Below are 25,698 nucleotides of genomic sequence, written 5' to 3'. Positions count from 1 at the left end.
TGTTTTGTGTTTCCTTCTCACTCGCACCAGGTAATTTCATTGGTGCTGAGACTCGGGAGGCTCTCCTGCCCTTCTCCCAGAGTTGGGATCCGAAACTGGGTATTTTTTCAGAACAACCACGTGTTCCATCTGCCTGAGTGCAATTTCTACATACAATATCAGCTTAAATTGGTGAGCTTCCCCATTCTGATCAGTTTAACTGTTTCTCTGAACCCAAGGAATTAACCATTGAGGTCCCGGCAATCTTTTGGTGTTCTTATATATGGGGGTAGGGGGACAGCCCCCAGCCACGACCTTCATGGCTATGGTTGAGCCCTTCACTGACATTCATCTCTGGATTGCTTCTGTTAGCTGAAATCATGATTGGACAACCTGGGGTCAGCCCTTCTGCGACTGGGGGCCCAGGGTTCCTCAGATTTTTCTTTCTGACCAGTCATCAGTGGTCCCTGCTGTGGCCTCTCTGGCTTCTGAGTCACCCCCGAAAAAAACCAGTCAGGCTTTAACACCCCACCCTGTAGGTAGAGGATGCTCTCCTACAAGCCCTGTGGTGTTCGCCACCATTTTACACCCCACACATAGAGGGGAGACTTCCCCCTATAAGCCTTGTGGTGTTTTTTTTTTTTTTTTTGCAGGTTTTCATGGTTTCAGCTATGGGTAGGTTGCAAGCCATCCAAGACCATCAATCCAGCCTCCCCCTGGGATGCCTTTTAGAGGCCCTGAAACTCCAGGCCTTAATGCCCTACTTACAGATTTCCACACTTGTCCATCTTTGTTCAAAAAATGGCCTCCTTACAATTTAGATAACATTTTAAAGTGGCTGCCTAACGAAACCTTTGATCTCGATATTCTATGGGAGCTTTCTTTCTTTTTTTTTCTTTTTACTTTTTTTGGTTTTTCGAGACAGGGTTTCTCTGTAGCTTTGGTGCCTGTCCGGGAACTAGCTCTTGTAGACCAGGCTGGCCTCGAACTCCCAGAGATCTGCCTGCCTCTGCCTCCCGAGTGCTGGGATTAAAGGTGTGTGCCACCACCGCCCAGCCTCTATGGGAGCTTTCTAACTACTGTCAGCACACAGGCAAATGGAAGGAGTTTCCTTATATCCAAGCCTTTTACTATCTAAGCTCTAAATCCCAGTCTTATAATCTCACCTTTCATGATATCTATATGATCCTATCTAATAACCTACTTCCTGAAGAACACAGGCGAGTTTGGGAGCAGGCCAGACTACATGCAGACTAGGTTCACCAAACACACGCAACAAAACCCCTGGGGACGGAGGCAGTCCCCAAGTGGGAACCACATACCTCAGGTGTAATTTTAGCTAGGGACTGGATTTAACTTGCCTTCTGGCAGGTCTCCATAAGGCTGCCCTCAAGCCAGTAAACTATAATAAGCTCTCAGGGGTCATTCAAGATACAAAGGAAAATCCTGCATTCAGAATGCCTCACTAAAGCCCTGTTACAATATACTAACTTAGATCCAAAAACCACAGAAGGTAGTTCCTCATGACTCATTTCCCCCACCCCCCCTCAGTGCTACCCTAACATGAAAACTAAACTTAGACATTTGGAGAAAGGCCCCTTGACCCTTCTGACAGAAGTCTTAGAGTTGGCTTTTAAGGTGTTCCTTGAGTGGAATGACAAAGCCCTTAATCATCACCGTCATGCGCTAGCCAGGGCCCTCTGACCGCCCAATCCTTGTTGTTTGTGCTGCTCCCTTGCCCCCCCCCCCCCCCCCCCCCCCCCCCCCGGCTCGAGAACCACCAGGCCTGTGTTTCAAATGTAGAGCTGGTCACTGGGCCTGAGCATGCCCTACTCCTCATCTTGATCCGATGAGACCGTTTTTGTTGCTAAACACCATTTCCCCATCGTTATCCAATTACAAGATCCCAAGATCAAATATCATAGCTTTCCTTTTCCCACTCACCAGGCCAGGGACTCCTAACCTCTGAGCCATCTGTCCAGGAACTGCCTGGCAACTTGGTTTTACACATATGCTCACAGTCAGACGAGTTAAATATCTCCTGGCTTTGGTGGACACCGTGTCTGGGTGGATTGAAGCATTTCCCACCACTAACAAGAGGGCTCAGATAGTTTCTGACGTTCTTCAAGAAATTTTACCCCCGGTTTGGAATTCCAACCTCTCCTTATTGAGATAATGGCCCAGAGTTTACCTCCCAGAGCTCTCAAACTTTATCTAAGGCTCTTAACATTCCCTGGCATTTTCATATCCCATACCATCCTTAGTCTTCAGGGAATGTAGAACAAACTAAATGTTCCATAAAAATGTTCTTGCTAAGATGAATCAGGAGTTTCACCTAGACTGGGTAAAACTTCACCTCTGGCCCTTCTTAGGCTTGGGACTCTACCAAAAGCCCCCTTTCCATCTTGCCCTTTGAACTCATGTATGGGTGGCTGGTTTCACCTAAAACCTCTCCCCTTCCTGATCACCTGCTTACTCCACTGTTATCCCATCTTTTTCTGACTACTCATTACCTCAACTATGTGCCAATTCATGCCAACTGCTGATTAAAATAGGAGATCAAGTACTATTCTCTCTCCAGACCAATGCACCTCAACCCTTTCCTCTAAATATCAGGGCCCCTTTAAAGTATTTTTTTTTTTTTTTGAGACAGGGTTTTTCTGTAGCTTTTGGAGCCCTTCCTGGAACTAGCTCTTGTGGACCAGACTTGCCTCGAACTCACAGAGATTTGCCTGCCTCTGCCCCCCGAGTGCTAGGATTAAAGGCGTGCGCCACTACTGCCCGGCTAAGGTAATTCTTGTAACCCCCACAGCTGCCAAGCTTGAGAGACTCTTAATTGGATCTACTTGTCCCACCTTAAACTTTTTACTCTTCTAGCTCAAGATACTTCCTCCTACACAGTAACACAAACAGGGGACTTAACTCCCTAAGTTCCAGGGGACACCAAGATCAGCCACTCTTTCTCCAGTTCCAGAAAAATAAGTCTCATCACCGCAGTCATCTCTCCTGTGCCAAAAACTCCATATACTCTCCGTCTTCCTCCTATCTGCTTTACCAACTTCTCTATATCTCCAATGTCATACTTAAATTTCCAGTTAACCACTCAGCTGTTATTACAGGGACCAACATTAAGCATAGAGCTGGAGGTACAAGGATTGCCAAAAGCCCAGGCGGTAAGAAACAATAATGAGTTTGGGGACATTCACAGTCCCAAACTCCAAAACCTCGCACAACAGACTTTAACATAACAAGTTTATCACTGAGTGCAGCAGTGTCTCCTGGATGTTTTTTAAAAATGTTTTATTTATTATATGTACAGTGTTCTGCCTGCATGTACACCTGCAGGCCAGAAGAGGGTATCAGGTGTCATTACAGATGGTTGCGAGCCATCATGTGGTTGTTGGGAATTGAACTCAGGACCTTTGGAAGAGCAGTCAGTGCTCCTAACCTCTGAGCCATCTCTCCAGCCCTGTCTCCTGGATGTTAAGGTAATACCATGATGCTAAATGAGAACAAGTGCCTTAAGATTTGCTTCAGGTAAAATACTGAGGGGTCTAATAATTCCCCCTTCTTCCCTACTATCTTCCATTCTAACGCGATAGCATTGTAATTATAAGCTTTTAATATGTCTAAAATTTATTTCTTTTCAAACATTTTTTTCCCATAAGCTTCAGGGAGCCAACTGGACCTATCTAAATGGACCAGACTCACCAAGAATATGTATCATTTAATTTTTTCCTTCTTATCCTTGTCTCAGGAATCCCTGGGAAATTCCCTCCTCTACACCCCCTCAAAAAGCCCCCCTCTATCTTCCATCTTGGAACTCTCCTCCCTTAACCACCAGGATCTAAAATTTTTTCCAGATATAATTTTCTGCCTTTCCAGCATCTTGCAAGGTCCAAGCTGCCAGACAGCCAGTTCCACAGAGCCCAGAAAAAACACAAAAGTAATCAGCCACCCCAGGATGTGATCAAGCATCTCAACTCTCCTATGCCCACAAAATCAGCAGGAAGCAGTCACGAGAGACCTTACAACACTCCATTCCCACCCATTAAAGACCCCAAACTCCCAAATTTTTAAAATAAACAAAAGGCCCTGAGAATCTTCAAGGATCCCGCGTGACCCATGTGTAGTATGGCTGCATCATCTATTTTAAGCCACCATGCACTGCATTCACTCACTCACTCACTCACTCTCTCTCTCTCTCTCTGTACCATCATTTCTCTGAAGTGATATTACATGACAATAGTTTAAAGACTCTAAAAGCTTGTGAAACTCCAAAAGGAGACCAAATGGAACTGTGCTTAAGATGTATTCCTGAACTGAAAGACAATACTGACAGTTCTTGATTTTGTTATACTCCATAACTGAAGGATTAGCACTAAGTAAAACTTAAAATACTACAAAAGTATATAAACTTGTGGGCCCCTAGTCAAACCTCTTATATTGTAATAACCACTGATGCAGTCAACACAAATGTGTCTCCTAAATTTCTAATTTTAAAGAATTAGTTATGTAACAAGAAAGGAGCCAACAAAGTCAGAATGTATACCAAATAGTTTCATAACTTATGAATAGCTTCAGTGGGTCTCATTTAGTGAAAAGAGCACTGAATTTGGAGTCCACACGCCTAGGATTTGGGTTTTGGATATACTAGTGATCAATCGCATAGCCTCAGGGAGACAGTGAGCCTGTCTAGAAAGTAAGACATATTAAACCAGACAAATGACAGCTCCTATCAGCCTTTGACTCTCAAGATCAATTTTGGTAGCAGGAACATCCAGATTATGGCTTGATAGAAGCTAGGTTTCTACATTAAAAAAGGGCTGAAGAATCTTCTTCAAGTTAAAACAAAAACAGATCCTTTGAAGTAGCCATATGGTGCCCATAAATCCATTCATGCTCCTAAAGCTTCCTTAAAAGCTATTAAGTTTCTACTGGTTAATTATAAAACCAAACGAGGTGAGAAAAACACAGACCCTTGCTAATTCCACTAATGAATCAAATGTAAAGAACATAAAAAGAAGTCAATAGCTTGATTTATGCAAAACCACTTTTTATTAAGGCAGATTTTCTGCTCTGTCAAAGTTTAAAGAAGAGACAGGAAATAGTTAAATTTCCAAATCCACATTTAGTCAACTGTATTTTTATATAGGGAAGACTGACAAACAGTATAAACTTCCATTGCGCAGGGTTGTAGCTGTATGGGATTTACCAGATAACTTCACCAACTCGGGCTGTTTTAAATTCCTTTCAGTTATCCTCTCATACACGAATTTAAAGTCTGAGACCCATATTTAATTTACCTATTTGTATTTACTAGGAATATGCCTAGATGCTGGAGTTACAATAATAATAAGGTTCCCGATTTAAATATCTTGGTAGGGTGAGGCTGTAAAGGGGGAAAAAAAACCCCAGCATTTTAATAGGATAATAGTCCTGCCTGAGGCTGTATTTCACATTAGTTACACGAGGATTCGGTCCCACATTTTAGTCTACTTGGACTATGTCAAACTTTTCACTAATCCATTCTAAAGGACGCAATGTATGATTTGATTATTTTTTGAAGTGAATAGTGGTTTTGAACAAGGACATTTACTTTATTACCGGAAACCTGAGGTTGTACACCGAGGTTGGGGTGACAGTGAACGCCATATCCACACCCCAGACATCGGAGGGGAAGCTGAAACACAGCGAGGTTTCTTGGTTAGGTCGGCAAATTGAAAAAGTTGTGTAAAGACAGGATGGAAGGCTAACCTCGGGTCGAGCAGTCAATGGAGAAAGACCCAAGAACCACTTTAACTGCTATTCATTTCAGGCGATGCCCACCCTAGGATGGAGCGGGTGGGAGGAGAGAGGGCCACACACACACAACCCTGGCAGAAAACTGTTTCCCAACTGCAACCATAACGCCGAGCGGGGTGCGAGCGAGTATCGGGGAAGGTCACCCAGATGGCGTGGGGGGGGGGTGTCCTCGGGGAAGGACTTACCCAGACAGCCCCTCCACGATGCCGCGGAAGGTACACTCCTGTCATCTACCAACTACTGCCGCCCTCAAGTTCCTGATGCCCTCAAACCGAAGGTTAAACAAAAAAGAAAAGAAGAAAAGGCTACTGCGGCCTTCCCAAGCACCAAGCGTTGGGCTACGATTTCGAATTCAGCGCCCTGGCCATTAGTCCCGCCCCTTCCGGGAAACGGTCCGCTTCCTCCTAGACCCACCTCTTCCTCCCTCCCTCCCTCGCGGTTTCGCTTTTCCCTCGCTTCTTGCGGTCGACCCCACGGACGCATGCGTAGACCTGTTGCCAGGGCGCCCCGGAGATCTTCCCACCCGCCACCCCCCACGGTCTGGAGCCGCCGCCCAGGGGACGGTGCCTCTCCGCTTCCTCCTCTCCCTCTCCGCCCTCCGCCTCCCGCCCGCAGAGCGCACTTCCGCTTCCCTCTCGCAAAACCGAGCGGCGCCAGAGGCCTGGAGCGCGCAGGCGCGGGCGGAGTCCGGGGGCGGGGAGGGGCGGGGCGCAGGCGCGGATCATCCCGCGGCGGGCGCCTGGCTGCGGGGCTCCCGCCTGCTTTCGGGGCGGGTTCGCCCTGCTTTGGCGGGCGGGCGAGCGGTGGCCGAGGTCGGACGCCTTTGGGGTGGCCTTCTCGTCGTGACACCCTCGCTGACTACCTTCCCCCGGGCGACCGCGATTTGTTGGAGGTAGAGTGAGGGCGCGCGCTTCTTCTGCCCCAAGTCCCGCAGCCCCCGTGCCTCGGCGGGCCGCCCTCGGCCCCTCCTGGGAAGCTGTTGGTGCCGAGGGGTCAGGCCTGCGTGCTGGCCGCGGGGACCTTTACGCTCCCGGCGGGAGACGCGGCTCTCCGCATCGGGGAAACTTGGCCGTGGGTGCCGGCCCGCCCTCGCGCGTCCCCAGGCTGCCCGGGCGTTGGCGGGCTGCCGCAGAGGTCGGGGCCGGGGCTGAGGCCGTCGTCGGAGCTGGGTACTCCCTGCGCAGGCACCTGGGGTGGGGGGTGGGGGCGGACACGGCTGGAAATGCCGCTGAAATTTGAATTTGCCGTTAAATCCGCATTTCCCTGAACATCATTCGGATAACCAGGCGAGGGTACATCGTTGTGTTGGAAAGGTTTGGGTGGCGTTTCTTGCCCTTCATTACTGTGGAATTGGAGGGAAATCCCGATTGGCAACTCTAGAAAACAGGACTGGGAATAGAGGAAGGAAGGAAGATAGGACTCCTGGTTCCTAGAAAGAGCGGCTAATTGGCATTTAAAGCCCGAAGACAAAACTTGCTACAGTTTATAGTTAATGAGTAGACAGAAGACCACGCTTGCATTTTAAAAGCAAGCTGTTCTGAGCTGTCTATTCCAAGTTAGAAAAGTACGTATTTCTTGACTCTTAGAAGGAGACTGGAGTCGTTGAAAATGTATACTAGAATCTTCAGTGGCCAGCAGTTGGTTTTGGGGGAGGTGAGGGTGATGAGCTGTTAGGACTTCCTCTTTGGACTCAGCCAGTTAGTATGTGAAACTGATTCTTTCTTAATGTTGAAATGTACGTAGTGCTGATGATGGCTTGCCTGAGCCCCACCAGCACACAAAACTCTGTGGTGGTGCAGGCCTGTAATCCTAACATCCAGGAGATGGGGGTAGGAGCATCCGAAGGCCCTAAGCTACCTAGCCAGATTGAAGCCAGCTTGGGTTACACGAGGTCATGTCTCTAAGAAAAATTCGTTTTCTGAGCTGGGGTTGGTGCCTCAGGACTGTAATCTCAGTTCTTAGTAGGAGCTGAGGTAAGACAGAGAGGAATGTTTGGGATATGTAGTGAGTTTCAGGATAGCTCAGGCTGCAATGGAAGACTGTCCGAAATAAGAAATCATTTTCTTAGTGTGTGTAGTAAGTGTAGAGACCACTTGCAATCGCTTGAAACACGAGGCAGGTAGTAAGACTTTTTGAAGAGTAATTCCACCTCTTTACCTCTCAGTTCCAAATCAGAGGATCCCTGAGAGATTAATGGAGTGTAAAGTGTTGAGTATTGAGCTCAACAAGAAGCCGGTATAACACAAGTGTTAGCAAGTGTTAGTCCCCAAAGGTTTATTTTACTAAGTGCCAAACTAGAATTTTAGTAAAAATTGCCTGAATTTTAATTGTTAGGACAGTCAGTCAAGATGTAGTAGGCAGTCTAGGAGTATCGTTCAGTGATAGGTTGCTACTTTAACATGTAGAGATCCTGGATCCAATCTTCAGTGACTCCCCCCACAAAGTAGTTGACTTTCAAGAAATAATAGATAACTAAAAAGTTTACTGTAGTTGTATGTGCATTATATTTGAAATACTTCAAGAATTTTTATTACTTATGTGTATGCCTGCATGTATGTCTGTGCACTACATACTTGCCTGGCGCCCACCGAGGTGTTAGATCCCTAGGATTCAGGTTAGAGACAGAAATAGGCTTCCATGTGGGTGCTGGGAATCAGACTGAGTTTGCAGGAAGAACAGTCAGTGCTCTTAACCTGAGCCACCTTTCCAGCCCGTTTTACATACTTAAATGTCACACTAGTAAATTCTGGCACCTAATGGTCCAGTGTGTTCAGTTGTACTGTGTGTGTGTGTGTGTGTGTGTGTCTAAATTTATGAGTTAATTTAGTTATGTTCTTTCCCACACTGTTTGATTTCCTTGGTCACCGAATTCAAACTACTTACTTTAATTTTCTTTCCTCCACTTCTAGATTGATTTCTTTCTTTTTTTTTTTTAAATATTTATTTATTTATTTATTATGTATACAATGTTCTGTCTGTGTGTATGTCTGCAGGCTAGAAGAGGGCACCAGACCTCATTACAGATGGTTGTGAGCCACCATGTGGTTGCAGGGAATTGAACTCAGGACCTTTGGAAGAGCAGGCAATGCTCTTAACCACTGAGCCATCTCTCCCGACCTTCTAGATTGATTTCTATGGCAGAGTCTATCCTTGGAATCCTTCAAACTCAAGTGTTTGCAAACAAAACAAACTTATTATCCTTTTCTCTTGACAAATATACTGTCAGTTTATGATGATGGATAGCATTAAGTGAGGAAATGAAACTGACGCCAGCCCAAAGCAACATTTAGAGGAACACTTTAGGATAAAATTCTTCTTTCTAGGTTTTCCAGGAGGCACACAAGAAGGTAACAGACATTTTCTGTCACTTGGTGTGAATCAAGTGTTGTTTAAACTCAATTGTTTATGCCAGTAGGAACCAGGACATAAGTCGCTTCACCTTTCTTGGAGAAACTTGGATGTGGATCTGCTCTGCTAGTAGCTGTCTGCATCTAGTTACTAAGTTGATGCTACATAAGTTGAAATCTACACTTGCCTCTCAGTTTCCCATGTTGCAAGGTAAAGGCATGATTTATATCCTAAGGAGATCAAAGGATATAGTTTAATCCAGAGCTAACCATAGGCTACTCAACTAATGTTAATTCTACTCTCTTGGACTTTTACCTAGTCTTTTTAACTGTTTGGTTTCAACAGTTTTGCCACCTCTTCATTCCTGACCCTCCTCGAGTTTTTGTTTAGAATTTTATTAGAAACTGTCTACTTTGGCATTATTCTTAGTGTATCCCAGATTACGGTATGCTTTCAACTCAAATTTGAGTGTTCAGATCATATTACCTGGAATGCTGAAAGTAGAGGGCTTCCCAGTTTCTGCTGGTCTTCGATTTCTTGCTGTTTTGGCTTAAAAAAATGTTTTACTGTATTATCTAGTTAACTTCATTTGATTCTGTAATATATTCTAAACACTGCTCAGTTAATTCAGTACATTGAGGTTGTTTAATATAGAATTGACGTGTTTTGTAGATCATAAGAGTATAATTAGGGAAGTGGTAAACACAGTTTAGAGCAGATATCCGAATCCATCACTTCTGCCTCAAAGTGGCAGTTTTATATTTACTTAAAAGTAGTTCTAATAGTTACTGAATTAAATAAGTCTAATTGTGTTATGGTGGATACTACTGTTAATCTTTACTTTGGCATTAATGGGAAGTATGAGTTATAAAAATTTAAGCTCAAGAGTCAAAATTTTATAATCCTGCTAAAATTTGTAGGATATTGAAATTTCAAATGTATCTAAATGCTTCCTTGAGACCTTAGTAGTTAATGATTTTTCTTCTTTGCGTTTTTTTTTTCTTTTTTCTTTTTAAAGTCCTGTGGCACACCTATAATCCCAGCATTCCAGTTCTGGACAGCCTGGGCTATATAGGTAGGCCTTGTCTTAAATATAGACACAAACAAACCAAACAACAAATATTTAGAAAATTGTAGATAAGTAAGTAAAATAAACTATACTGCTTTCAGTATGCTCAAGATCTCAGAGAAACCTTTCCCTTTCTTATATCTGTTGTGTCTTTTATCTTGTTAGTAATAATGGTTTTACTATTGCCTATATCTCACACTCAGGACATTTCATATATGTGTTTTGAAAGTCTGTCATCTTTAAATCTCAAAGTGATTCCTATATAAAAGTTAGGAGGATCTTTCTGTGTCTCTCAGATGCAAGTTACCTTGGAAACCTAGCAGACTGCAAATCCCAGGCTATACCCAGCAAATAAAAAGCAGCCTCATTTTGAAGTATTTGCGTGTAGTATCTTTTGTGTAATGTAGACTCTGATGCCCATTGTAAATTCATCACACTTAGCCTGGCATACTCACCTCACCCCAGTTATACTTGTCAAATTCCTTTCTAATGATGAAGTACTGAAGGCAGCCAGGCTACTTGTGAGTGCTTTCTGTCAGACCGTGCCTGTTAGTCAGGAACAAAACAATGCTTCTCTCTGCTAGTAATTTATAAGTTATTACTAAGTCATTGGTAAAGGAGTAGAGAGTGGATGAGACAGAAAGTGTTCTGGGAATAATAGCCTGGTGGTATTAGAGGAGTTTAGATTAGCCACAAGCTAAAATGAACATACATTGATTCTTGTGACTAAGTAATTTGGAAAAAAGATGTTTGGTTTTGAAATTTTGACCTGTATAAGAGTTTTGAGATATTTTTTGAACTATTTTCAGAGAAAGATGATAATATGATACAGTTGTAATTAATGATAATATTCCCAGGAAAGGTATTAGTTTAGGTTAAATGTCTTTTAGATGCTAATACATCTTTTATTTGGCACAGAATCCAAATCCTTTAGTAATGTGATTAACCATTTCTCAAATTGTATAAAACCGCTTTTGTGTCACCTGAAATCTTCCTAAGGTTCTTACTTGCATGCTCTGACATGGAAACCGGGGGTTGGGGTATCCGTGCAGTTCCCAGGGTACTGACATAAAACCAGGGATTGGGGGCATCTGTGCAGTTCCCAGGGTACTGACATAAAACCAGGGATTGGGGGCATCTGTGCAGTTCCTAGGGTACTGACATGGAGCCAGGAATTGGGGACATCTGTGCACTTCCCAGGGTGCTGACATAGAACCGGGGATTGGGGGCATCTGTGCAGTTCCCAGGGTACTGACATGGAACCAGGGATTGTGGGCATCTGTGCAGTTCCCAGAGTACTGACATGGAGCCGGGGATTGGGGGCATCTGTGCAGTTCCCAGGGTGCTGACATGGAGCTGGGGATTGGGGGCATCTGTGCAGTTCCCAGGGTGCTGACATGGAACCGGGGATTGGGGGCATCTGTGCACTTCCCAGGGTACTGACATGGAGCTAGGGATTGGGGGCATCTGTGCAGTTCCCAGGGTACTGTCATGGAGGTGGGGATTGGGAGTATCTGTGCAGTTCCCAGGTACACAGACACTGCCTTCTGATCTTTGGGCTGTATTCTGAACATCACGTCTATAAGTCATCTTATGGTCCTTATGTCCTCACTGGTCTAACATTATTATATAGTTCTTGACTTTAGCAAGGGTAATGTCTACTGTATTTTTAAGTACTTGGTTTTGACAACTGAAATTGATGATCTAGAGAACAGGGAAACTACTAGTGTGAGGTATTGCTGCTTCAAAATGTGTTCCTTTGGGAAATAATTTTAAAAAAATCAAGTTTTATTTAATTAATACTATTTTGTAAGTTATAAAAGTTGAATGTGATAGTAATTTCAGGAGGTACTGTGTTGTCTTTCCTAATAGGAAAGTAGAAGATAGTATTTTTCCCTTTCGTGGGTTTGAGAAGAAATATTCAGCTAGGTTCTTACTGATTTGTAGCCATAAAAAGTTATGAGGTGAAAATCACCCGATATGTATGATCCAGGTGATGGTGGTTTTGTTTCTTTTAAGACACTGTAAATTACTTCCGTACATGTCTGGAAATTAGAGATCTGGCTCAGATCTCAAGGAACAACGGGATCAGTGGGGTTGCATTTCTCTGTGGAGGTTCTAGGGAAACTTTTCCTTAAAGGAGTTTGTGTAATTTCTTTTGTTCCGTGTTTATTGAATAGTCTTTATATGTCATTCTTGGCTTATGTTATTGTTATTATAAATATTTGTACAGATCTGATGGCCAAAAGAAAGGAAGAAAATTTCTGTTCTCCTGAAAATGCTAAAAGGCCAAGACAAGAAGAACTGGAAGATTTTGATAAGGATGGAGATGAGGACGAATGTACAATTTCTTTCACTAATGGGACCTCTACTTTGGTAAGCACAGAATTACAAATAATGTGTTCCCATTGGCTGGTTTCTCATGGTCATTTTATGTATCGTTCGTAATTTGTACTCTGGAGAAGTAGAAGAGTTTTAGAGAGCTGGGTAAAAATAGCTTCTGATTTTCAAGTGTGTGTTAATAATTAGAAAATTTAAAGAAAATAATTGGACAAATAACTAAATCTTTAAATAAAATTTACAAACCTTTAGTAAGACCAGTAGGAAAAGGAGAAGACATAAATTGCCAGGGTCGTGGATAGAGTACAGGCCATGATTACTGGATTGACTCCCTCTGAGCTTTAAGAGAGTAAGGAAATATGATTGTCCTTCACAGTTATATTTGAGCTATTACTGCATACTCATCAGAATGATAAAGTATAAAATAGGTATTATCAGATGGCAAGAATGCATTGAATCATTTAAACATTGCTGATGGGAATGTTAGGTTGTTACTGCACTATGCAATGTTTGTTTCTGGGGAAAACCATATAAAATTGCAATATAACCTAGCATTTGTTCCCAAGAAATGAAGATTTATTTTAGTACAAAACATAGTATATTTTTAGTAGCTTTATTCACAAAAAGTTAAATTCAAACTAAGTCCACATGTGATATGGTGACCATCCTGTGACATCCATTCCATGAAAAACTGCTTAGTTGTGACAGTCAACAACAGACAGTTGAGCTGAGCAAAAAGGCTAGTTCCAAAAGATGATATTTTGTATATATAAGTCTATTTATTTGACATTCTTTTTTTTTTTTTTGGTTTTTTGAGACAGGGTTTCTCTGTGGTTTTGGAGCCTGTCCTGGAACTCGCTCTTGTAGACCAGGCTGGTCTCGAACTCATAGAGATCCTCCTGCCTCTGCCTCCCGAGTGCTTATTTGACATTCTTAGAACAACATTTACAGAAATAAAGATTAGTGTGCAAGTGGTTGAAGTGGGTTGAAAGGGAAGGGTTGTGATCGCGATTATGGTCTTTTACAACATAAGGGATTGCGTGTGAGGGAAACACAGTGTGTCGAGACTGTCAGTGTCTTGCCTGAGAAACGACGCTTTATTAAAACGTTTCCCTTGATTGACAGAAACTGGGCGAACAGTACATAGGGTCTCATTTCTTAATGATTGCATGTGAGTCTTCAGTTACCATAAAGTAAAAATATTTTTAGAAATGCATAAACCAGAACACCTGGTAATCTACTTGTGCAATGATGTAAATATTTTCTGCTTTTTAGTGATGTAGATGGCTAGAATTGAGATGGGAGTTTCTAAAGAACCTATTAAAATTGCTGATCACATTAAAGTGGTCTCTGAAATGTTAGGACTAACAATCTGGTTGGTTTATTCTGGTATTTAGTATCTGTGGAGTGCAGGTGAGTGCTATAGGCCATATACTGATTAAACCATTTAATAATCATAATCCTGACATTTATTTATAATACGAGTTTACATTTTTGGAAATCCTACTCCCCCCCTTTCCCAGGACAGGGTGTTTTTGTGTAGTTTTAGCTGTTCTGGAACTCACTCTGTAGACCAGGCAGGCCTCAAACTTAGAGAGATCGACTCCTCTGCCTCCTCAGTGCTGGGATTAAAGTTGTGTGCTTTTGACATGACTTTATTATTATTGGTAGACTGACTTTTGAATAGAAGATTTCTGAAGAAATAGTATATCATGTAAACTTTACACTTTTATTATTAAAACCATTTTAGCTGGGTTTTGGTGGCGCATGCCTTTGATCTCACTACTTGGGGGGGCAGAAGCAGGTAATTCTGAGTTTAAGTCCAGCTTGGTCTACTGAGTAAGTTCCAGGATTGCCAAGGCTTCTTCACAAAGAAATGCTGTTTTGAAAACCCAACACAGCAAAGGCGCAGGTGTGGTGTGTGTGGGGGGGGGTCTTGGAGGGGTTAGGGGGCGGGATGCACTACCACACCTGACTTGGAAATCCTATATTCTTATTTTGTTTTTGTAGATAGAGTCTCTCTGTGTAGTCTGGCTATCCTGGAACTCGTAGACCAGGCTGACTTCGAACTCACTGAGCTCTGGCTTCCTCTGCCTCCCAACTGCTGGAATTAAAGGTGTGCACCACCACTGCTGGGCAAATCATGTATTCTTTATATATTGCTAAAAATCTCTGAGCTCTTGTAAGTGCCTGAAACAGAATGTCAGAAGAAAAGTGACTGTACAGTGTTCTTTGAATTCTTTCTGTGAAAATGAAATGCCAAGTTACAGAATGAATTCCGTAGTCAAACTTTGGGACCTTGAGTAGATAGTTTGTAGAATTAGTGGTAACCTAAAGAAAATTCCCATTTCATTTAATGATGGTCATTAAAGTTATTGTTGCTCACCTGATAGAACTTTTGACTGATAAATACTACTATGCTCTTAGATACTGGATATTAGTAATGAGTGGATTCGAGAGAGTGATTTTTTTCCCCCAACATTTTCTTTGTTAATAGACTGCAGCAGAAGTTGGAATAATTGAGAGTATTCAACTAAGAAACTTCATGTGCCATTCAATGCTTGGACCTTTTAAATTTGGTTCTAATGTCAACTTCGTTGTCGGCAATAATGGAAGTAAGTGACTGTGCCGTCTTTATCCTTTACTTTGTGATGAGAAGGCATGAGGGTTTGAAATAGGTGACTATTAGTGCTGATAAATATTTGTTCTAAACTTTGTGGCTTCCCTGTATTTATTCAGTTTACATTTCAAGAAAATACTGAATTATCTTTAGATATGTTATTTAACGTAGGTATAAACATTTCCTCCATTTTCTGTTATTTTTTAGATTTATTTATTTGTATGTGCATTAATGTTTGCCTGCCTACATATATGTATGTGAACCATATGCATGCATTGCCCTCAGAGGTCAGAGGATGGTTTGAACCCCCCGGAACTGAAGTTACAGATGGTGTGAGCCAGGTCCTATCCAAGAGCAGCAAGGCTCTTAACCACTATCCCGTCTCTTTCTTCCTTCCATATATACATAGCTCATTCCTTTCTCCATCCTTCTCCTGTCTCCCCTTCCATTTTCTTATGATATAATTTCAGTTATTTTGCTCAGGCTCACCTCAAACTACTTGGCCCAGGGAGCTTCCTATCTCAGTAGAAAGACACCGTAGCAGTTTGATGTAAACACTAGATAAGGCACAGATGAAGTGCCTTGAAATCCAGACTATCGAAGTGACAATCCATTGTTGATATCAGTGGTTTTTATGAGGAGGTTGTGTTTTTGCTGGTACTTGGATAAAACTTAAAGATTCCTTAAGATTCATTTGGCAAGAAGCTGAGATGTTCTAGGCATAGATGGCTTATTCTCAAATATTCAGAGGATAGAAAATGTGTATGGAGAATGGGCGTAACCTCATGTATCATCTAGTACATGGCGGGGAAGAGCAGAACATAACAGAGAGTTATATTGTGCATAGTATTGTTGAGCATCTTAAAGGCTTGGTAAAGATTTTAGACCTTCACTCAGTTGACCTTGGACAGTCAGTTTAAAATTTTTGAGTGATGAGTTGACATGGGCAAGATTGTTGTGATGGACTGTCTACACTGGCAGTTGATGATGGGCAAGATTGTTGTGACAGACTGACTACACTGTGATGGTTGACATGGGCAAGATTGTTGTGACAGACTGTCTACACTGTGATGGTTGACATGGGCAAGATTGTTGTGACGGACTGGCTACACTGTGATGGTTGACATGGGCAAGATTGTTGTGACGGACTGTCTACACTGTGATGGTTGACATGGGCAAGATTGTTGTGACAGACTGACTACACTGTGATGGTTGACATGGGCAAGATTGTTGTGACAGACTGACTACACTGTGATGGTTGACATGGGCAAGATTGTTGTGACGGACTGTCTACACTGTGATGGTTGACATGGGCAAGATTGTTGTGACAGACTGACTACACTGTGATGGTTGACATGGGCAAGATTGTTGTGACGGACTGGCTACACTGTGATGGTTGACATGGGCAAGATTGTTGTGACGGACTGGCTACACTGTGATGGTTGACATGGGCAAGATGGTTGTGACAGACTGTCTACACTGTGATGGTTGACATGGGCAAGATTGTTGTGACAGACTGGCTACACTGTGGCAGCTGATGGTGGACAAGCCGGTGTTAGGGTTGACTGAGATAGTGACAGTACTAGGAAAGGAAATTAGGTATGTGTGGTGCCATAGTCCCTTTCTTTACTATTGCTTGCTGCTTCTGTCATTGAGTGAAGAAGGAAGACATTTCAGTAGGAGAGTGTGAATTATTACAGGGAGGTCGCAGAATACAAGAAAAAGGAACCATGGATTCTCAAGTTATGTCTTTAAAAATTTGAGTGGTTTCTTTTATAAAACTTAATAAAGGACATTTAACTAAAGCATTGTATCTGGCAGTAAAGAAAAAAGAATAAGGACTTGAAAGGCATTCCAGGAACTAAAGCACGATAATCATTAATTTCTGTTGGCTTAATAATTTGGTGGTATGCTGTAGAAGATAACAAAATGTTGTTAATTGATTGGCGGCTGATGAGATTCAGAAAATGGTTGCTGTGTCTGTGTTGTTGAGATTTTCAAAGTGAAGTTTTGGATGTTTTATATCTTTTAGAATAAAAATTACATTTCAAAAAATTAAATGTAAAAGAGATAGGAAATGAATTTGAAAATTAAGGGCCAAAAAACTAAAATTTAAAAATACTAAATTAAGAATATTGAATTAGAAATATGTGATTTTCTAATTTTTTTCGTGATTTTTCTAATTTTTTTCCATTTAATGCGTTCAATGAATACATGTGCTGGTACCAGGATGCATCCATACTGTAGAGACAACATCTCTTCTTATGTTGGGTTCTTACATTTGAGAGCTATTTAAAGTTTCTGTGCCTAGAAATTTATGATGAAAGGAGTAGCCATAATTAAATTAGAATGTAGTGACAAATTATGTAAATTAATTGCATATGTAAATGTAATTGAAAGTTTCTATTTTTAAAGATTTATTTATTATGTATACAGTGTTCTGTCTGCATGTATCCCTGCAAGCCAGAAGAGGGCACCGGATCTTATTACAGATCGTTTTGAGCCACCTTGTGGTTGCTGGGAATTGAACTCAGGACCTCTGGAAGAAGTCAGTGCTCTTATCCACTGAGCCATCTCTCCAGCCCCATAATTGTTAGTTTGATGCACTAAGAGGATAGACTGAGTTTCGGGTTGGAAAGATGGTAACCATTTTTCTCCTTTCTTATTGTGGGCACAAAATTGGTATTGAAATGTACGAGGTTTTCCTTCTGGTGATAGTGAGGTAGTTCTTGCTGGGGATCTTTCCTTAGTTTGCCACCTTAGCACTGGAAGAAAATTATAATTGTATTTGTAACATTTTACTTCAGGTGGAGACAGAGTCGGCCATCTTTTTGAATGAAGTTATAAAGTCAGAATTTTATCTTTATAAATTTTTCAATGTGTTTCTTTAGGTGGAAAGAGTGCTGTGCTCACCGCTCTCATAGTTGGTCTTGGTGGAAAAGCAGTTGCTACTAATAGAGGATCCTCTTTAAAAGGTTTTGTAAAAGCTGGACAGAAGTAAGTGTTCTTGCTGATGTTTTATTGTCTAGTAAGAAGAATGCTTTAGAACCCTGGAGAGCGGGTATCTCCAAGGAAGAGGTTTCAGATATTAGTCTGTTGCCCTGACCTTGTTGCCAACATGGCCTTGTGCTTCCTTTTATCATCTTGGCAGATAACCTGTGTTACTTAGTACTGTGCACTGCCCACTTAAACTTGCTGTTTTTATGGGAGAAATGGCAGCAGCAAATTTATGTATTTTTTAAACAAATATTTATTAAATAGTATACCTTTGTGGGTTTTTGCTTAAACTTCATATCATCATTCATACTAACATGATAGGGATGAGAGCAAAGTCAGTGTTGAGCCAACTTGTTTTGTGCAGAATTTCTTTCTTTAGCTTTCTGTGACTCCTAGAACAGTGTCCTATCTCTGGCTGTTTCTTACTCAGTGAATATGGGTTTAGAGTCACAGTCACACGCCTACTGTCTGGACCCTTGATGAGCAGCCATAGCCCTGCCTTGTAGGTTAACATTCATACTTCTATTTGTTTTGAAATAGACATAGACTGTCCTTTAACTTGTTATATAGCGGAGGCTGGTCTTGAACTTCTGTCCTTTCACCTCTGCCTTCCCAGTGCTGGAATTTTGTGTTCAGTTGTGTCTGGCTCTATTCTTGTTTCTGTTAGACATTGCTTTCGTATAACTGATCAGTTGTCTAATTTTACGTCATTGCTGTTGGAGCCTTTTGCCCGCTGACAACCCTTTTTCTAGTGAGTCAGGATGGTGTTGTCCTCCCTCCTGTTTTTGCTTTCCCTTCTGCTAGACAAGGACTGCAGCATTCCCAGTTCCTCTTGTTCTTGTTACTCCCCAAGTGTTGTGTGATGTTTTCCTCTTTTGGCTTCTTGTTCGTTGCTCTTTTGGGGAGGCTGCCACCCAGCTCCCAAATAAATTACATGGAGTCTTATTATTTCTTATGAATGCTCCTCCTTAGGTTGGCTTATTTCTTGCCCTCTTTTCCTAACTAAAATCAATCCATCTACCTTTTGCCTCTGGGCTTTTATCTTTCTTATTTCTGTACTTTCCTCTTACTTCATGGGTGGCTGGCTGGCCCCTGACATCCTTCTCCCTTTTCCTTATTGCTCCTCTTCTTCCTTGTTTCGCCTTTTATTTATACTTTCTACCTGTCAGCCCCACCCATCCTTGCTCCTGCCTTGCTATTGGCCGTTCAGCCCTTTATTAGACTATCAGGTGTTTTAGACAGGCAAAGAATCACAGCTTCACAGAGTTAAACAAATGCAGCATACACAAAAGCAACACATCTTAAAATAATATTCCCCAGTACCCAAGATACCCTCTAGAGGGATCTCAGGTTCTCATACTAATACCCTGCATTTGTTTCATTCTCTTACAGTGTGTAGCTGGTGATTTTATCTAATGGAAACTTTGATAATTGATACTAATACTTGACAGAACAGGATACAGATTTCTATTTGTTCTGTCCACTTTTCTCTTTATTTTAATACTTAAACATAGAGTAGGAATATGATACAAATGTAGAATGCCAGTTTTTTAATTACATATTGCTGAGGAACTTAGGAATTTTAGCCTTAATTCAGGATTCCCAGTTGATAGAAAAGAAGAATAGGTATACAGTAAATCATTTCCCATCCTAGCTTAGAAAAAAACTATTTGATGACAGTTTGCCAGTGTAGCTTTTGCTTTTACTTATCTTACTGGAATTCTGTCCTAACAAATACTTCTGTTGGCCTCCTCTGAATATGTTGTCTTTAGGATGACGTCCAGATGAGACACAGTGGGCTGCTAGGGGACAAGAGTACAGTTTCAGACACAGTCACAGTGGAGTAGCCCATCTGCAGAAATAAGAGTCATTAAAGCTAAGACAGTTTTATGGATACTAAATACATCACAGAGAGTGGAAGAAAAAAGGAGAACTCATAATGAGGTTGTTTGTTTTTGAGACAGGGTCTCACTGTGTATCCCTGGCTGGCCTGAACTTGCTAAGTAGACTAGACTGGCCTCAAGCTCACAGAGACCAGGTGCTCAGATTAAAGGCATGTGTCAACAGTTCTGGCTAGCAGTGCAGTTTTTAAAGGCTCTTTTAGCTTTATTTAAAGAAAGGTTACTAAAGCTACATTGTGGTCCATACTTGTTATCTTGGCACTGAGGAGGCAGAGACGTGATGTTTGCTATATTTCCAAGCCAACCTGGACCAGTCCAGCAAGGGCTGTTTAGTTAAGAAATTGGTTTCCCAAAACAAATTATTTACTGTTGTTACCTCTACTTTACGATATATACATGTTCCCTCTTAAGGCAATTATACTTGAAAATCAGTTGTTGTGTAAGCTAGTAGTTTTTTTTTTTTTTTAAATTTATTAAGTACACAGTGTTCTGCCTGCATGTATACCTGCAGGCCAGAAGAGAGGACCAGATCTCATTCCAGATGGTTGTGAGCCACCATGTGGTTGCTGGGAATTGAACTCAGGACCTCTGGCAGAGCAGCCAGTGCTCTTAACCTCTGAGCAACCTCTCCAGCCCCCTAAGCTAGTAGTTTTTAAACTATTAGTCAGGATATGTCTTAGAAATTTATGCTTGTGTCTCATTACTTCCCAAATTGGGAAGACAGGTTAAAGTATTTAACATAAATTGTCTCATGGAAAAACATTGCTTGGCTAGTTTAAGGAAGCCAGTCAAACACTCAGTCACTTTCTGTATAGTTACAATGGCTATTTTAAAGCATTGGGATTCTGCTTAAGGTTTTGCAGTTTAATAAAATTTAGTTTATTTATAGTTTCAGTTTTTCTTTATCCTTTTGTAATGACAGGTAAGTGAATAAAATGTAAATGATAGTGAAAATGTAAAATTAAGAATTATTGAACTTTTATTACATTGGTTCTTAACCTGTGGGTTGATTGCTTTGGGGTTGAACGAATGACACTTTTATATGTGACACCTAAGAACATTGGAAAATGTAGATATTTACGTTACAGTTCATAACAGTAGCAAAATTGCAGTCATGAAATAGCAATGAAAATTTTATGGTTGGGGGTCATCACAACATGAAGAACTGTATTTAAAGGTTTCAGCATTAGGGTGTCTAATAAATAATAAAAATAATAAAACAATTGGGCCATTAATTTAAAAGTATTAGATGTTATTTCAGACCTAATTTTCTTTTTGTTGGCTACTTTGTTGTGTGTATCTTTGTAGTGCCTTCTTTGATTCTCCTCTACCATCTTTCCGGTCCTTGTTTGTTTTCTTTAGACAGTGTTTCTCTGTAGCCCTGGCTGCCCTGGAACTTGATCTGTAAACCAGGCTGACCTCCAGCTCACACGAATCTGCCTGCCTCTGCCTCCTGAATGCTGGGTTTAAAGGCATGCCCCACCAGTCCCTTTTCTTGGTTGGTTCTGCTTCACTGTGTGTTAGCTTCCTTCCCTGTGTCTTTGTGATAACTGAGTATGGGACTTTGATCTGTGGAGTTTACGTTCTATGTCTTACTCCTCATCTTAGTCTTGGCCACCCAGAGTCCATGGTGCAGGTATTAGTTACTAATACTTTAGTTGGGTGTGTGTGAAGGAAGTGAGTTTGTCTTTGTCTTTGATTTGGGGTACATGGTTGATTTGTCAGTTGGATAGGTTCACATCTCACCAGATTGGTTTCGCTGTTGAGACCTCGGAACTATAGCTCTAATGAACCATCATTTCTTGGTTTGATCATGTTGAAATTTTAATTAAGAAAAATGTATTTTAGATTTACAGAAGTGTTGCAAAGATGGCATAGTGTTTCTTTTATATTTCTCACCCAGCTTCCCTTACTGTTGATTAGGGGTCGCTAAGATGTCTTTAAACAAGACATCTGTGTAATTCACATTAGTGGAGTCTTCACTGAAGTGTGGCTTATTTTCCTGAACTTGAATTTTAAGAGTAATTTTTCCATGAGGATTTACTACATTTAGCTTAGTTTTTAGAGATGTAAATATAGACAGGTGACTAAGTCCATCTTACAAAGAGTAGGATGGGAGTATGTACAGCAAATATTGATGTGTATCTCCTGTCACATCCGTAGGGCACAGAGAAACTCATTTTGAACATTTTCCCTGCATTTCCTGTAAATGTTAAAGGATGAAGTTTATTGACAGATTCACTAGAAATTTGTCAAAGATTTCATTCAATTAAAACAGTTTTGTATGACAAGGCATTAGTATTTTGCTCATATGAATTAGGAAATACTTCCTGCTTTTACTCTCAGCTTTAGTTTTCTCACTGACACAGTGTCTTTAACATTATGTGATAGACTATGACCCTTAACTAACATGTTAATCAGATTGCATAGGGGACTTGAAAATTGCTATAATCTAACATATTGCATTGTGCCATCATATAACTCAGGTTAACCTCATTGTTTCAGCTCAGCAGACATCTCAATAACGTTAAGGAACAGAGGTGACGATGCCTTCAGGGCAAATGTGTATGGCGACTCCATAGTTGTGCAGCAACACATTAGTGTGGACGGAAGTCGATCTTACAAACTAAAAAGTGAAAAAGGTTTGTTGGTTTCCTTAATATTAGTAAATAGTTAAAAGTTCTTATGATTGTTCCTGTGATATCGTTCTAGTCTCTTGAAACCTCATTAATAACCTGCTTGGTTACTCAGTGCATATAGTATTTGTGTATGTTACACTGAGTTGTTATAGGACATAAAGTCAACATCATGTTTAACAGAAGTAATTTTTTTTTAACTTTCATTTTGTTTTATTGAGAAAAAAACAATTTCCGCCTCCTCCCAGCCTCCCACTCCTCCCCCCACTCCTCTCCCTCTCCCCCCACTCCTCTCCCCCTCCCTCTCAAGTCTGAAGAGCAGTCAGGGTTCCTTGCCCTGTGGAAAGTCCAAAGTCCTCCCCCTCCCATCCTGGTCTAGGAAGGTGAACATCCAAATTGGCTAGGCTCCCACACAGCCAGAACATGAGGTAGGATCAAAACCCAGTGCCATTGTCCTTGGCTTCTCAGCAGCCCTCATTGTCCGCCATATTCAGAGAGTCCGGTTTTATCCCCTGCTTTTTCAGTCACAGTCCAGCTGGCCTTGGTGAGCTCCCAATAGATCAGCTCCACTGTCTCCTTGGGTGGGTGCACCCCTCGTGGTCCTGACTTCCTTGCTCATCTTCTCCCTCCTTCTGTTCCTCATTGGGACTTTGGGAGCTCAGTCCAGTTCTCCAGTGTGGGTCTCTGTCTCTATCTCCATCCATCGCCAGATGAAGGTTCTATGGTGATATGCAAAATATTCATCAGTATGGCTATAGGATAGGATCATTTCAGGTTCCCTATCTTCAGCTGCCCCAGGAACTAACTGGGGACCTCGCCTTGGGCACCTGGAAGCCCCTCTAGGTCCAAGTCTCTTCCCTACCCTAAGATGGCTCCCTTAATTAAGATATGTGCTTCCCTGCTCCCCTATCCAACCTTCCTTTATCCCAATCATCCCGTTGCCCCAAGTTCTCCCCATCCTACCCTTCTCACTTTTCTCTCCCCATCTCCCCTTACCCCTCTCCCGCCCCCACCCTTAAGATCCCGATTTTTGCCTGGCAATCTTGTCTACTTCCCCTACACAAGAGGATAGCTATATAACAGAAGTAATTTGAAGTAGACTCTGTCATTTTGTTTTTAACTGTAGGTATCCTTTCTTCCCCTTGACTTCTACAGCTTAGAGCTAGTAGAAGGTAGGAAAGGGCATGAAGGGGAGGTTCAGTTATTGAGAAGGTACTGTCTGGTTCCCACAGGAAGACACATGCACTGTTCCTGCACGTGGGTTTTTTCCTACTCTGTTTGATATAATGACTGAAACTACGTGTGTTTACTGGTATTTATGTTGTTGGCTTGATAAATGTGCTCAGTATTTGCATTTTATAGATACTGTACCTTTCCCCTGTATTTCACAAGGAGTCTGGTCTTTATGTTTTTATAAACAGGCACCGTGGTTTCTACTAAGAAGGAAGAGCTCATTGCAATTCTTGATCATTTTAACATCCAGGTAATTGCTAAATTTCTTTTTCAGATTAATTAATGAAACTATTATTTTATTGGTGTGATTTTTGCCTTTGACAGGCATATAAGTAAATAAGGTTGCTTCATGGTAAATTGATAAGAATATATGTGCTCCATTTTTAGTGCATTGATTTTGTTAGCATAGTCAATATCTTGTTAAAATATATTTTAATAATGGTATAAAATTTCTGTGCAGTATAGGGACTTGCAGATCTCATTTTCAAGAAGTCAGATATAATTAAGGTCTAGGGAAGCACAGCCAAATGTGTTTCTTGCTTCCTCTTCTTTCCTTTTGAAATACAGACTCACTGTGTAGCTCTGGCTGGCCTGCAACTCGCTCTGTAGATCAGACTGAGATCTTCCTGTCTGTCCCCCCCCCCCCCCCCAGTCCTGATGAGCACCGTCACACTGAACTGTAAGCATTTTTGAAAGCAATAAAAAAGCACCAGCATTAACTTGAAGAAAGGTGTTTTTAATTTTTTTTTTGATTTATTTATTATGTGTACAGCCTTCCATGCCAGAATGCCCGCATGCCAGCCCGCATGCCAGAAGGGGGCGCCAGGTCTCATTATAGGTGGTTGCTGGGAATTGAACTCAGGACCTCTGGAAGAGCAGTCAGTGCTCTTAACCACTGAGCCATCTCTCCAGCCCCAAGAAAGGTGTTTTTAAAAACATTGTTTTACTTAAAAATTGAACAGTTGTCACTTTTAATGTTAAAAATGAGAAGTGTCAATTTTTTAATTAGTTCTGTATAATTAACCTGTATTATTTTTAGTATCATAAGTTGCTTTGTTGCTAGTACCATAGTTGTTATTAAGGAAGTACTCTGAATCTTTCAAAGCAGAGTATGTATTTAAGACTTTTTCATCTTATATATTCTGGTAGCCAATTATATTTCTGCTTAAGCTATTATTTAAAATGATTTATGCTCCAAATGTTTAATGATATAGTTCCATTGAATTTTCTATTCTCCTCACAAAGTTAGAAAGATAAATCTTAAAGCACTGCTGTGAAAAAACAGTACTTGCCTGATCACTGATCTGATTACTTGATCTGATCACTGGAAACTGGACTGAATTTTCTTTGTGTATTGAAAAGCTGCATAATAGGGGAAGGACAGAGTTCAGATAAGAATGTAGGAAAGCTGACTCACATGCTGTGTATTTACCTATATTATCCTTTGATGTTGGTATCATTAGAGCTATATGAAAGTGAAAAGCCTACTTTTTCTTTTTTTGTTGTGTGCTTGCGTGTGTGTTGGGTATGCATGTACATATGGGTGTAAGTGTTGTGTGGAAAGCCAGAGTTGACAATGGGTATCTTCAGTTGCTCAGCACTTTTTTGAATTAGGTTCTCTTACTGTACCCAGAGCTTACTAATTCCAACTAGCTAGCCAGCTCTCCCTGTCTCTGGTTCCTAAATGCTAGGGTTAAAGTTGGCTGGCCTTGCTGACTGACTTTTTACATGGGTTCTGAGGGTCTGAACTTCAGTTCTCATGCATGCATA

At 41.4% G+C, this 25,698-nt stretch overlaps 2 protein-coding genes across 3 annotated transcripts in view; one reads left to right on the top strand and one right to left on the bottom strand.

Annotated features, from left to right (window-relative positions):
* Positions 1-6,229, bottom strand: part of Gen1 (GEN1 Holliday junction 5' flap endonuclease) — a 32,468-nt gene extending 26,239 nt beyond the window's left edge. The window contains exon 1 of the mRNA XM_041639408.1: positions 5,970-6,229. The gene's annotated coding sequence lies outside the window, so the exon portion shown is untranslated. The remainder of the gene's footprint in view (positions 1-5,969) is intronic.
* Positions 6,230-6,500: 271 nt separating this feature from the next.
* The window catches only part of Smc6 (structural maintenance of chromosomes 6), a 62,210-nt gene continuing 43,012 nt past the window's right edge, over positions 6,501-25,698 (top strand). For both annotated transcript variants that reach the window (XM_041639404.1, XM_041639403.1), the window contains exons 1-6: positions 6,501-6,676; positions 12,435-12,577; positions 15,039-15,156; positions 18,053-18,158; positions 22,565-22,701; positions 24,117-24,178. In XM_041639404.1, coding sequence (XP_041495338.1) covers positions 12,440-12,577; positions 15,039-15,156; positions 18,053-18,158; positions 22,565-22,701; positions 24,117-24,178 — 561 coding nt within the window. In that variant the 5' untranslated portion in view covers positions 6,501-6,676; positions 12,435-12,439. The remainder of the gene's footprint in view (positions 6,677-12,434; positions 12,578-15,038; positions 15,157-18,052; positions 18,159-22,564; positions 22,702-24,116; positions 24,179-25,698) is intronic.

Source organism: Microtus oregoni, unplaced genomic scaffold, assembly GCF_018167655.1.
Source record: "Microtus oregoni isolate MIOR12 unplaced genomic scaffold, Mior012 000058F_ref0000040, whole genome shotgun sequence".
NCBI classification, from domain to species: Eukaryota; Metazoa; Chordata; class Mammalia; order Rodentia; family Cricetidae; genus Microtus; species Microtus oregoni.
The sequence above is the reverse complement of the archived record's forward strand: the minus strand, read 5'-3'. Positions and strand labels throughout refer to the sequence as shown.